The sequence below is a fragment of the Mustelus asterias genome, chromosome 19 (assembly GCF_964213995.1).
Source record: "Mustelus asterias chromosome 19, sMusAst1.hap1.1, whole genome shotgun sequence".
In the NCBI taxonomy this organism is placed as follows: Eukaryota; Metazoa; Chordata; class Chondrichthyes; order Carcharhiniformes; family Triakidae; genus Mustelus; species Mustelus asterias.
In genome coordinates, this window is record NC_135819.1 from 26,582,236 (window position 1) to 26,596,614 (window position 14,379).

General features: G+C 47.8%; 1 protein-coding gene across 1 annotated transcript in view; it reads right to left on the bottom strand.

The window, feature by feature from the left end:
* The window catches only part of LOC144507660 (dynein axonemal heavy chain 3-like), a 459,789-nt gene that overhangs the window by 101,445 nt on the left and 343,965 nt on the right, over positions 1–14,379 (bottom strand). Inside the window, exon 39 of the mRNA XM_078234817.1 lies at positions 8,655–8,817. Within this exon, the coding sequence (XP_078090943.1) occupies positions 8,655–8,817 (163 nt within the window). The remainder of the gene's footprint in view (positions 1–8,654; positions 8,818–14,379) is intronic.

Consider the following 14,379-nt stretch of genomic DNA (forward strand, 5'->3'; position numbering starts at 1 on the left):
AGAGGATGTTTCCTCTTGTGGGACAAGAGATCATAGTTTTACAATAAGGGGTAGAAGATTTAAAACAGAGATGAGGAAAAATTACTTCTCCCAAAGGGTCATCAGTCTGTGGAATTCACTACCCCAGAGTGCGCTGGATGCCGGGTCAGTAAGTAAATATGAGTAAGGGTTTGAAGGGCTATGGTGAACGGGCAGGAAAGTGGAATTGAGGCCAAGATGAGATCAGCCATGACCGTATTAAATGGCAGAGCAAGCGCGAGGGGCTGAATAACCCGCTCCTGATCCTAGTTCTTATGATGCTATGATTTTCTCGTCATGTTCCCATCTTGTCTATTCTGTTAAAGACAATTTTAAAAATACCATTGGTGGGGAGATAAGCTCCTTACATGGCCTTTAACTGGCAACTTAAGAGCCTGAATTGGGGGTGGGATGGGAAGGATTATGGTGGAGGTGGGAGCAGGGCAGGCTCCACACTCACCACCCTCCAGCCTGATTCAATGCCCCCCACCAGCACACTTGCCAAAGGGAAGAGCGCAATGTTCTGCCCGGTCACTCTGTTTCTTTCTCCACAGATGCTGCCTAACCTGCTGAATATTTCCAGCATTTTCTGCTTAAATTCCTGTACAGGCTGGAAGTCCATTCCATCAGGTTATTGTCCAGATGCTGAGGATGTAAACTCACTCCACTGCATTTTGAATCTTTGTATAAAATTGAGGTAGAACCTTCAGTTAACACACGAAAATAAACCCAAATATTGACAGAATGTGGGGGGAGGGGTTGATCCATCCATCCACCAATGGGAGAAGAAGCTGATCCACTCATCCACCAATGGGAGAGTAGGGACTGATCCATCCACCAATCTCATTGTTTCACAGTATAAACAAGGCACTTTACCACGAGTTATAATTCAGTACTTTCAGTAATTAGCAATACTGAAAATTCTGCATTGTTTATAACAGAGCAGCACTAAGATACAACAACAATTTGTATTAATATAGCACCTTCCACAGGAGCACTGGGAAACAGCGTAACACTGAGCCACGTGAGTAGATATAGGATGGATTTCCATCTTCAAAGCAGGCAATCGGAGTTGGGAAATGTTTCCGATGAGGAGAGAGTGCCTCAAATGGTTCAATATTTGCTCCGGGGTGATGGTGCTTGCTGGAGTCAGGCCCCCTGCGCCCGGATGTGGGTCAGAGGTAGCCACAGGTACTGGCGAGTGCAGCGCTGGGTCAGTTAAAAGGCCCATCTTTGGGACATATCCAGCTGTGTTTATAAAGGTTAGGCCCTCCAGCCCTCACCCATCATAATCCCTCAGCACACCTGCTCTCCACGCCCCAACAAAGAACAAAGAGAGGTACAGCACAGGAACAGGCCCTCCGGCCCTCCAAGCCCGTGTTAATCATGATGCCCTAACTAAGCTATAAAACAAAGCCTTCTGCCCTCTATTCCTCCCTGTTCATGGACCTATCCAGATGCCTCTTGAATGCTGCTAATGTACCTGCTTCCACCACCTCCTCAGGCACCCACCACTCTGTGTGTGAATAACTTGCCCTGCACATCTCCCTTAAACTTTCCCCCTCTCGCCTTGAACCTGTGCCCCTTGTAATTGACATTTCCACTCTGGGAAAAACCCTGTCTGTGCCTCTCATAATTTTGTAGACCTCCATCAGATCCCCCCTCAGCCTCCGTCTTTCCAGTGAAAACAATCCGCGTTTATTCAACCTCTCCTCATAGCAACACCCTCGAGACCGGGCAACATCCTGGTGAAGCTTCTTTGCACTCTCTCCAAAGCTTCCACATCCTTCTGGTAGTGTGGTGACCAGAACTACATGCAATACTCCAAATGCAGCCTAACCAAGGTTTTATATAGCTGCAATATGATTTGCCAACTCTTGTACTCAGTGCCCCAGCCGATGAAGACAAACATACCATGTGCCTTCTTAATCACCTTGGCCAGATGCTCATCCTAGGGAGGAGCAGAGAGGCAGACCTGCGAGGGAGACTCGAGGGCCAGTGAGAGGTAGAAAGAAATTAACAGTGACGTCACAGCCAACAGGTAAGTGATTGGCTGGTGACTGGTAAGTAGTTTTTCTTTTCTCTCTTGGCATTGTAATTATTGTTGTAGAGTAGCGTTAAGAAAGAAACCAGGAGGACAAAAAGGGGACATGCTTTGGCAGATAAGGCAAAGGAGAATCCAAAGAGCTTCTACAAGTACATAAAGGGCAAAAGAGTAACTAGGGAGAGAGTAGGGCCTCTTAAGGATCAACAAGGTCATCTATGTGCGGATCCACAAGAGATGGGTGAGATCCTAAATGAATATTTCTCATCAGTATTTACTGTTGAGAAAGAAATGAATTTTAGGGAACTTGGGGAAATAAATAGTGATGTCTTGAGGAGTGTACATATTACAGAGGAGGAGGTGCTGGAAGTCTTAAAGCGCATCAAGACAGATAAATCCCGGGACCTGATGAAGTGTATCCCAAGACACTGTGGGAGGCAAGGGAGGAAATTGCGGGTCCCCTAGCAGAGATATTTGAATCATCAACAGTCACAGTTGAGGTTCCTGAAGATTGATGGGTAGCAAATGTTGTGTCTTTGCTTAAGGAGCAGTAAGTAGTTTCACAACACCAGATGAAGGAGTAGCGCTCCGAAAGCTCGTGCTACCAAATAAACCTGTTGGACTTTAACCTGGTATAGTGAGACTACTTATTGTCCAACACCAGCAACTCCACATCTTTGTTTAAGGAGGACTGCAGGGAACTATAGGCCGGTGAGCCTCTCATCTGTAGTGGGTAACTTGTTAGAAGGTATTTTGAGAGACAGGATCTACAGGCATTTAGAGACCCAAGGACTGATTAGGGACAGTCAGCATGGCTTTGTGAGTGGAAAATCATGTCTCACAAACTTGATTGAGTTTTTTTGAAGTGGTAACCAAGAAGGTAGATGAGAGCAGTGCAGTTGATGTTGTTTACATGGACTTTGGCCTTTGACAAGGTACCACATGGAGGTTGTTGCATAAGGTTAAATCTCATGGGATCCAGGGTGAGGTATCCAAATGGATACAAAATTGGCTTGATGACAGAAGATAGAGGATGGTTGTAGAGGGTTGCTTTTCAAACTGGAGGCCTGCGACCAGTGGTGGGTCCACTGTTATTTGTCATTTATATTAATGATTTGGATGAGAATATAGGGGGCATGGTTAGTAAGTTTGCAGATGACACCAAGATTGGTGGCATAGTGGACAGTGAAGAAGGTTATCTAGGATTGCGACGGGATCTTGATCAATTGGGCCAGTGGGCTGATGAATGGCAGATGAAGTCTAATTTCGATAAATGTGAGGTGATGCATTTTGGTAGTTTGAACAAGGGCAGGACTTACTCAGTTAATGGTAGGGTGTTGGGGAGAGTTACAGAACAAAGAGATCTCGGGGTACAGGTTCATTGCTCCTTGAAAGTGGAGTCACAGGTGGACAGGGTGGTGAAGAAGGCATTCGGCATGCTTGGTTTCATCGGTCAGAACATTGAATACAGGAGTTGGGACATCTTGTTGAAGTTATACAAGACATTAATAAGGCCACACTTGGAATACTGTGTACAGTTCTGGTCACCTTATTATAGAAAGAATCTTATTAAACTAGAAAGAGTGCAGAAAAGATTTACTAGGATGCTACTGGGACTTGATGGTTTGAGTTGTGAGGAGAGGCTGGATAGAATCATAGAATCCCTACAGTACAGAAGGGGGTCATTCAGTCCATCGAGTCTATACCGACCATAATCCTACCCAGGCCCTATTCTGGTAACCCCACGCATTTACCCTACTAATCCCCCTGACACTAAGGGTCAATTGAGCATGGCCAATCAACTTAACCTGCACATCCTTGGACTGTGGAAAGAAACTGGAGTACCCGGAGGAAACCCACGCAGACACAGGGAGAACTTGCAAACTCCACACAGACAGTGACCCGAGGCCGGAATTGAACCTGGGACCCTGGTTCTCTCCCTGTGAGGCAGAAATGCTAACCACTGTGCCACCGTGCCACTCCAACTGCGACTTTATTACCCTGGAGCGTAGGAGGCTGAAGGGTGATCTTATAGAGGTCTGTAAAATAACGAGGGGCACAGATAAGGTAGATAGTCAACATCTTTTCCCAAAGGTAGGGGTGTCTAAAACTAGAGGGCATAGGTTTAAGGTGAGAGGGGAGAGATACAAAAGGATCCAGAGGGGCAATTTTTTCGCTCAGAGGGTGGTAAGTGTCTGGAACAAGCTGCCAGAGGTAGTAGTAGAGGCGGGTACAATTTTGTCTTTTAAAAAGCATTTAGACAGTTACATGGGTAAGATGGGTAGAGAGGGTTATGGGCCAAATGCGGGCAATTGGGACTAGCTTAATGGTAAAAACTGGGCGGCATGGACAAATTGGGCCGAAGGGCCTGTTTCCATGCTATAAACCTCTATGACTCATGTTTGGGAACTGTGGACCTTCACATCCCAATCCCCCTCTCTGTATGTTAATGTTCTTAAGGTTTCTGCCATTTACCGTATAATTCACACCTAAATTTGATCCTCCAAAATGCACCATCTTGCATTTGTTCGGCTTAAACTTCATCTGCCATTTCTGTGCCCAAGTCTCCAATGTATCCATATCCTGTTGTATCCCCTGACAATCCCAGCACTAATAGCAACTCCACCAAGCTTCGTGTTATTCACAAACTTACTAATCAGCCCACCCACTTCTTCCTCCAGATCATTTATTTATACGACAAACAACATAAGTCTCTGCAGAACACCACTAGTTACAGATCTCCATTCTAAAAAACACCCATCCACCGCTACTCTGTATTCTATAACCAAGCAAGTTCTGTATCGATCGAGCCAGCCCACCCCGAATCCCATATGATTTTAGTTTTTGTACCAGTCTGCCATGTGGGACCTTGTCAAATGCCTTACTAAAGTTCATATAAACTACATCCACAGCTCTTCCCTCATCAATTATCTTTGTCATCTCTTCAAAACTCAATCATGCTAACCTATGCCCCCCCAGCCACCCCTAATGGTCCCTCATAACCTCCATGCCAACACTGTGATGGCCAATTCACCCAGTATACAGTGTGCACAATGTAGTAAAATAGCATGTATGTAAAAGCTTAAAAAACTCTTCTTCACAACACACTTTAAAAAAATAATGTTACTACAACCCTATAAAGTGTCAATCAACCAGATCTTTAAAGTAAGAATAACAAAAACTATAAGCACTTGATACCTCAATCTTGTGTAAATAAACATTGATCCCCGACAAACTCGATCCAACAACAAAAACTGTCAATGTTATTCCTTGTGTGCAGCTGTTTCAACAAACTAATGGAAATCTGTTCTCCCAGACAAATGAGGTCCAAATGTTTCCTGTGGGAATGAGCATGGAAATGCCAGGAAGATATGGGAGCATTGGGGATCGGTGGAGTGCATGGGCTGACATGTGTTGGCATGGATGGGCCTTGAGGGTAAGTGGGGGTCATGGGTTGGCATGGGACATTGTTACGACGTGTTGAAGTTATCTTTCAAAAGAATTCCAAATTCAAACCATGAACCATGACTCGTGTGAGTCATCCAGAAGCTGACTCAACAGCACGGAAAGTTTGGGGAGCAGGGGGTGCCTTCCCCTGCAGGTTTGCTGCCCTTAGGCTTCTCCAGCCCGAGTGCAAATGGGGGTTGGGAGAAGGGGGCACTGGGAACAGAGAACCTGGAATCACATCCCATCTACTGTTTTTAAAGATGTCTGTGAAAATCTGGCCCATTAGGTCAGGTGACCAAAAACCTGATCATAAAGAGGTAGGTTTTTAAAAATGTCTTAAAGGAGGAAAGTGAGGTAGTGAGGCAGAGAGATTTACAGAGGGAATTCCAGAGCCTGGGACCAGGCACTGAAATCACAACTATTGATGGTGGAGTGACTGTAATTGGAGATGCAGGAAAAGCCAGAACTGGAGGAAAGGATATCACAGAGGATTGTGGGCTTGGGGGAGATGACAGAGATAGGGAGTGACCGAGGCAAGAGAGGGATTCGGAAATGAGGGTGAACATTTTCAAACAGAGGCATTGGTTAACCGGACATCAGTGTAGGTCAGTGAGGTCAGTGTAAGTCAGTGAGGTCAGTGTAGGTCAGTGAGGTCAGTGTAGGTCAGTGAGGTCAGTGTAGGTCAGTGAGGTCAGTGAGATCAGTGAGGTCAGTGTAGGTCAGTGTAGGTCAGTGAGGTCAGTGAGGTCAGTGAGATCAGTGAGGTCAGTGTAGGTCAGTGAGGTCAGTGAGGTCAGTGTAGGTCAGTGAGGTCAGTGAGGTCAGTGAGGTCAGTGTAGGTCAGTGAGGTCAGTGTAGGTCAGTGAGGTCAGTGTAGGTCAGTGAGGTCAGTGTAAGTCAGTGAGGTCAGTGTAGGTCAGTGAGGTCAGTGTAGGTCAGTGAGGTCAGTGTAGGTCAGTGTAGGTCAGTGTAGGTCAGTGAGGTCAGTGAGGTCAGTGTAGGTCAGTGAGGTCAGTGTAGGTCAGTGAGGTCAATGAGGTCAGTGTAGGTCAGTGAGGTCAGTGTAGGTCAGTGAGGTCAGTGTAGGTCAGTGTAGGTCAGTGAGGTCAGTGTAGGTCAGTGAGGTCAGTGAGGTCAGTGAGGTCAGTGTAGGTCAGTGAGGTCAGTGTAGGTCAGTGAGGTCAGTGTAGGTCAGTGAGGTCAGTGTAGGTCAGTGAGGTCAGTGAGGTCAGTGTAGGTCAGTGAGGTCAGTGAGGTCAGTGAGGTCAGTGTAGGTCAGTGAGGTCAGTGTAGGTCAGTGAGGTCAGTGAGGTCAGTGTAGGTCAGTGTAGGTCAGTGAGGTCAGTGTAGGTCAGTGAGGTCAGTGAGGTCAGTGAGGTCAGTGTAGGTCAGTGAGGTCAGTGAGGTCAGTGTAGGTCAGTGTAGGTCAGTGTAGGTCAGTGAGGTCAGTGAGGTCAGTGTAGGTCAGTGAGGTCAGTGAGGTCAGTGAGGTCAGTGTGGGTCAGTAAGGTCAGTGTAGGTCAGTGAGGTCAGTGAGGTCAGTGTAGGTCAGTGAGGTCAGTGAGGTCAGTGTAGGTCAGTGAGGTCAGTGTAGGTCAGTGAGGTCAGTGAGGTCAGTGTAGGTCAGTGTAGGTCAGTGTAGGTCAGTGAGGTCAGTGAGGTCTGTGTAGGTCAGTGAGGTCAGTGTAGGTCAGTGAGGTCAGTGAGGTCAGTGTAGGTCAGTGAGGTCAGTGAGGTCAGTGTAGGTCAGTGAGCACAGGTGATCGGGGAACAGAACTTGCCGTGAGCTAACATACAGGCAGCAGAGTTTTGGTTGACCTCAAGATTACTGAATTTGAGAGACCAGCCAGGGAGTGCACTGCAATAGTTGATTCCTGAGGTTAGACATGAATGAACAAGTTGATTTAAATTCAAATGAAGCTATGATTAGCCTGAGAACTAAAAGCAACTCTTCCTCTGTCCAATCCTTAATGTCTCAGTTTGAAAAGTTCCCAATATCTGGACTGGAATCATTCATCCTGATAAAGATACAACAGGATCTGAAATTTACATGAAGCAAGTGAAGTGACTGGCCGTTTATCTCGCTGCTATTTATGGGCTTTAACTCTGGCTGGCTCGATATCCCAGCCGCAGGAAACCTGGCAGCTTCACTGAGAGGGAAAATGCTGTCAACTCTGCTGACATTTCACAGTCTGTGCACCTCAGGATAATGCCTCACACAGCACTTTGAGACATTTCATTGTGATTGGACATTAAATGCAACTTTTACTGATATTCTTCACCTGCTCAATTTGAGGGATGTCTGAGCCTTCAGCTTTAACATCCTGCTGACAGTCCTGAACAGCTCGGAGCCCCATAGCTGTCACTGGGTAAGACATTGTCCTTCGAACTCTTCGATTATAAACACTCCCCTATCGTGAATGAATTTCTCATTGGCTTCAGTAGATATATCTTAAACATAGATATGGCTACAGCTCTTCAACAGAGCTGGGAAATAGTGATTACAAATCAATCACATCTGTACTCTTCACAAATAACCAAACAAATACGCTAGACACGGTGGCACAGTGGTTAACACTGCTGTGTCACAGTGCCAGGGACCCGGGGTGGCACGGCGGCACAGTGGTTAACACTGCTGTCTCACAGTGCCAGGGACCCGGAGCGGCACGGTGGCACAGTGGTTACCACTGCTGTCTCACAGCGCCAGGGACCCGGGGTGGCACGGCGGCACAGTGGTTAACACTGCTGTCTCACAGTGCCAGGGACCCGGAGCGGCACGGTGGCACAGTGGTTACCACTGCTGTCTCACAGTGCCAGGGACCCGGGGTGGCACGGCGGCACAGTGGTTAACACTGCTGTTTCACAGTGCCAGGGACCCGGGGCGGCACGGTGGCACAGTGGTTAACACTGCTGCCTCACAGCGCCAGGGACCTGGGTTCAATTCCCAGCTTGGGACTGTCTGTGTGGAGTTTGCACATTCTTCCCCTGTCTGTGTGGGTTGCCTCCGGGTGCTCCAGTTTCCTCTCACAGTCCAAAGATGTGCGGGTTAGCGGGATTAGCCATGGTAAATGCACAAGGTTACAGGGATGGGTGGGGTGGGGTTCGGGATCCAGGAAACATCGAAATACATTTCACAAAAACTTACCTGAGATGCTGCAAAATCCAACTTTTCCAGTCCGACCGTGTATCTGTTCTTATTGGTCAACAATTCAAGTCTTTTCCTTTCCAACAGGTTTTTAAATATTTTAATCAGTTCGAGGTAGGAGGTGGGTGTGATATATGTTCTCCTTTGAAGAGTTTGGTAGAATCTGGAGATAACAGGTTAGTGAGCACATTAATCAGTGAACGCTGAAACAGTCAGCAAGTCAGGCAGCGGCTGTGGAGGGGCTCCCAGTTAACAGCACTGGCTTATCGAGCTGAACAGGAGCTCAGACGGGCATGCTTTCTATAGATACTGTGATGTTTATCTGTATGTGTCCCATGGTAGGTTCCAGAAAGCAGCCTGACACAGTTTCTGAGCTTGAGATAGTTCCAGTCCCAGGATCAGTGACCCAGGCACAGATTCCATCACCGAATCCAGGCAGCTCAATCACAAAAGCATGAGCCTGGTCCTGGAGGTGGGTCTGCACCCTTTAATATCCCACCCAGTCTAACCCACTCTCCCGCTGACTCCCCGCACCCTTTAATATCCCACCCAGTCTGATCCCACTCTCCCCCTCACTCCCCGCACCCTTTAATATCCCACCCAGTCTGATCCCACTCTCCCCCTCACTCCCCGCACCCTTTAATATCCCACCCAGTCTGATCCCACTCTCCCCCTCACTCCCCGCACCCTTTAATATCCCACCCAGTCTAACCCACTCTCCCGCTGACTCCCCGCACCCTTTAATATCCCACCCAGTCTGATCCCAGTCTCCTCCTTACTCCCCGCACCCTTTAATATCCCACCCAGTCTGATCCCAGTCTCCCCCTCACTCCCCGCACCCTTTAATATCCCACCCAGTCTGATCCCACTCTCCCCCTCACTCCCCGCACCCTTTAATATCCCACCCAATCTGATCCCAGTCTCCCCCTCACTCCCCACACCCTTTAATATCCCACCCAGTCTAACCCCACTCTCCCCCTCACTCCCCACACCCTTTAATATCCCACCCAGTCAAATCCCACTCTCCCCCTCACTCCCCACACCCTTTAATATCCCACCCAGTCTAATCCCACTCTCCCCCTCACTCCCCACACCCTTTAATATCCCACCCAGTCTAATCCCAGTCTCTCCTCACTCCCCGCACCCTTTAATATCCCACCCAGTCTAATCCCACTCTCCCCCTCACTCCCCGCACCATTTAATATCCCACCCAGTCTAATCCCAGTCTCCCCTCACTCCCCGCACCATTTAATATCCCACCCAGTCTAATCCCACTCTCCCCCTCACTCCCCGCACCATTTAATATCCCACCCAGTCTGAACCCACTCTCCCCCTCATTCCCCGCACCCTTTAATATCCCACCCAGTCTAATCCCACTCTCCCCCTCACTCCCCGCACCATTTAATATCCCACCCGGTCTAATCCCTGTCTCCCCCTTACTCCCCGCACCATTTAATATCCCACCCAGTCTAATCCCACTCTCCCCCTCGCTTCACTATGACTGTGTGGGCAGTGGAGTGGAATCAGTAGTTGCAAAAAGGAAGTTACAGAAATACAACATAAATAGCTAAAGACAAATATGATGTTACTGTTGAAAAGTCGGATCGCATACTTGGGTGAGGTGTGGGATAAGGGCTTAACAGATGGGATATGCAAATATATGAGGTAGCTGATGATCTACGACTGTCAGTCCTATGTTGGATGGCCTGGGCTGCATTTTATGGCCCTGTCACTACAGGAGGTGGGGCTGGAAAATACGGTGAGCCAGTTAAAAATCTATTGACTTCAGCAGGAGCGGAAAATCTGGCTGGTGGAAAGTTCCACCCTCTGTGTCAAGAGAGGTTGGGATACCATGCCTCAGAGCACCATGCACACTCTGGAACGTGTTTAGATGTAGCACTGACACACTGACAGATACCAGAGGGTGGATACAGTCTAAGAACTGAGCATCACGCAGAGTGTCCAGGACAGAAGGATCCAATCAGCCGTCAGTGGTGGTAATGCTACAGAATCTCCAGTTTCACATTCTCCAATCAGAGTCTAAAAAGGGGTCAGAGATCAGGGAGCAATGAGATAGCTTTTTAAAAAGGAACTACAGAGCCCTCAGAGCACAGGAATGAGATAGAGAATCTGGTGAACTGGTGCAAGGACAATAATCTCTCCCTCAATGTCAACAAAACGAAGGAGATTGTCATCGACTTCAGGAAGCGTAAAGGAGAACATGCCCCTGTCTACACCAACGGGAACGAAGTAGAAAAGTCGAGAGCTTCAAGTTTTTAGGTGTCCAGATCACCAACAACCTGCCCTGATCCCCCCATGCCGACACCATAGTTAAGAAAGCCCACCAATGCCTCTACTTTCTCAGAAGACTAAAGAAATGTGGCATGTCAGCTACGACTCTCACCAACTTTTACTGCACTGTAGAAATTATTCTTTCTGGTTGTATCACAGCTTGGTATGGCTCCTGCTTTGCCCAAGACCGCAAGAAACTACAAAAAGTCATGAATGTAGCCCAATCCATCACGCAAACCAGCCTCCCATCCATTGACTCTGTCTACACTTCCCGCTGCCTCAGCAAAGCAGCCGGCATAATTAAGGACCCCACGCACCCCGGACATTCTCTCTTCCATCTTTTTCCTTCAAGAAAAAGATACAAAAGTCTGAGGTCACGTACCAACTGACTCAAGAACAGCTTCTTCCCTGCTGCCATCAGACTTTTGAATGGACTTACCTTGCATTAAGTTGATCTTTCTCTATACTACATTCTGCACTCTCTCCTTTCCTTCTCTATGAACGGTATGCTTTGTCTGAATAGTGTGCAAGAAACAATACTTTTCACTGTATACTAATACATGTGACAATAATAAATCAAATCAAATCAAAGTGGATAACTGTCAAAGAACAGGCAGAGATAGGATGGGCTGAATGGCCTCATTCTGCGCTGTACATTTCAATGAATTAGAGTAAGAATCAGCCTCTTCACCATTCAGCCAATCTGATTGAATCCTGGGTTACAGTTAGCACTGTGTGTGCCACTTTTCCAAATAGCTGGAGGCTGATCCCACCTCAGTGAGCCAAATGGAGAGATGTAATATATGCATCACACCCCCAGCTGAGTCACAGAGACTGCGCTAATGTAAATAGTCATCATTTAACACCCTGCAATCTACACAAAGCTGTCAACTCAGTAAGGCAAAAAGTTTTGTGAGTTCCTGCAATGCTGGAAGGGTGGGATATTAAATGTCCCGTGCCTGTCCTTGATTCCCAGGGTTAGGGTGGGATATTAAATGTCCCGTGCCTGTCCTTGATTCCCAGGGTTAGGGTGGGATATTAAATGTCCCGCGTCTGTCCTCAGTCCCAGGGTTAGGGTGGGATATTAAATGTCCCGTGTCTGTCCTCAGTCCCAGGGTTAGGGTGGGATATTAAATGTCCCGTGCCTGTCCTTGATTCCCAGGGTTAGGGTGGGATATTAAATGTCCCGCGTCTGTCCTCAGTCCCAGGGTTAGGGTGGGATATTAAATGTCCCGTGTCTGTCCTCAGTCACAGGGTTAGGGTGGGATATTAAATGTCCTGTGCCTGTCCTTGATTCCCAGGGTTAGGGTGGGATATTAAATGTCCCGTGTCTGTCCTCAGTCCCAGGGTTAGGGTGGGATATTAAATGTCCCGTGTCTGTCCTTGATTCCCAGGGTTAGGGTGGGATATTAAATGTCCCGTGTCTGTCCTCAGTCCCAGGGTTAGGGTGGGATATTAAATGTCCCGCGTCTGTCCTCAGTCCCAGGGTTAGGGTGGGATATTAAATGTCCCGCGTCTGTCCTCAGTCCCAGGGTTAGGGTGGGATATTAAATGTCCCGCGTCTGTCCTCAGTCCCAGGGTTAGGGTGGGATATTAAATGTCTCGCGTCTGTCCTTGATTCCCAGGGTTAGGGTGGGATATTAAATGTCCCGTGTCTGTCCTCAGTCCCAGGGTTAGGGTGGGATATTAAATGTCTCGCGTCTGTCCTTGATTCCCAGGGTTAGGGTGGGATATTAAATGTCCCGTGCCTGTCCTTGATTCCCAGTAAGGGTGGGATATTAAATAGAACAAAGGAACACAGGGACAGGAGGAGGCCTTTTGATCATGTCCTTTTGATCATGATCTTTTTTTATTCATTCGAGGGACGTGGATGTCGCTAGGTAGTCCAGCGTTTATTGCCCATCCCTAATTGCCGTTGAGAAGGTGGTGGTGAGCTGCCTTCCTGAACCGCTGCAGTCCCTGAGGCGTAGGTACATGCTCAGTGCTGTTAGAGAGGGAGGTCCAGGATTTTGACCCAGGGACAGTGAAGGATATATTTCCAAGTCAGGATGGTGAGTGGGTTGGAGGGGAAGTTCCAACCATCCAATGACTGATCTGAGCCCTTATTACATATACCAATATTTTTAAATTAACATTGATCTTGCATCAATTGTGGTTTGCAGAAGAGTGTTCCAAACTTCTATCATCTGTTGTGTACAGAAACGTTTCCTAATTTCCCTCCTGAAAGGTCTGACTCTAATCTTCAGACAATGTCCGCTCGTTCTAAGCCTCCCCAGTTGGCAGAAACCATTTCTCTTCTATCCTCTCAACATCTTGTCATCCAGGGAATAGATTTCCTTCTCCGTGCTCCTCATAGCTTTAACCCTTGCAATCCAGGGATCATTCTAGTAAATCTATACTGCAATCCGTCCAATATATCCTCCCCAAGGTGCGGTGCCCAGAACAGCTCCTCACATCTCTACAGATGTGGACCAACCAGGGACTTGTACATCTGAAGCCTGACTCCGGCCTCCTTATGTTCTAGTTTTAGATAGAAAGCTGGCATTCCTTTAATCCTTTTGATTTGTAGCCTAATGGGGAAATCGTAAAGACACCAGCAAGGTGAAGACAGCAGCAAGGTGAAGACAGCAGCAAGGTGAAGACAGCAGCAAGGCGAAGACAGCAGCAAAGTGAAGACAGCAGCAAAGTGAAGACAAAAGCAAGGTGAGGACAGCAGCAAGGTGAAGACTGCAGCAAAGTGAAGACAGCAGCAAGGTGAAGACTGCAGCAAGGTGAAGACAGCAGCAAAGTGAAGACAGCAGCAAGGTGAAGACAGCAGCAAAGTGAAGACAGCAGCAAGGCGAAGACAGCAACAAAGTGAAGACAGCAGCAAGGTGAAGACAGCAGCAAGGCGAAGACAGCAGCAAGGCGAAGACAGCAACAAGGTGAAGACAGCAGCAAGGTGAAGACTGCAGCAAGGTGAAGACAGCAGCAAGGCGAAGACAGCAGCAAGGCGAAGACAGCAACAAGGTGAAGACAGCAGCAAGGTGAAGACTGCAGCAAAGTGAAGACAGCAGCAAGGCGAAGACAGCAGCAAAGTGAAGACAGCAGCAAGGTGAAGACTGCAGCAAAGTGAAGACAGCAGCAAGGTGAAGACAGCAGCAAGGCGAAGACAGCAACAAGGTGAAGACAGCAGCAAGGTGAAGACAGCAACAAGGTGAAGACAGCAGCAAGGCGAAGACAGCAGCAAGGTGAAGACAGCAGCAAGGTGAAGACAGCAGCAAGGTGAAGACAGCAGCAAGGTGAAGACAGCAGCAAGGCGAAGACAGCAACAAGGTGAAGACAGCAGCAAGGTGAAGACAGCAGCAAGGAGAAGACAGCAACAAGGTGAAGACAGCAACAAGGTGAAGACAGCAGCAAGGTGAAGACAGCAGCAAGGTGAAGACAGCAACAA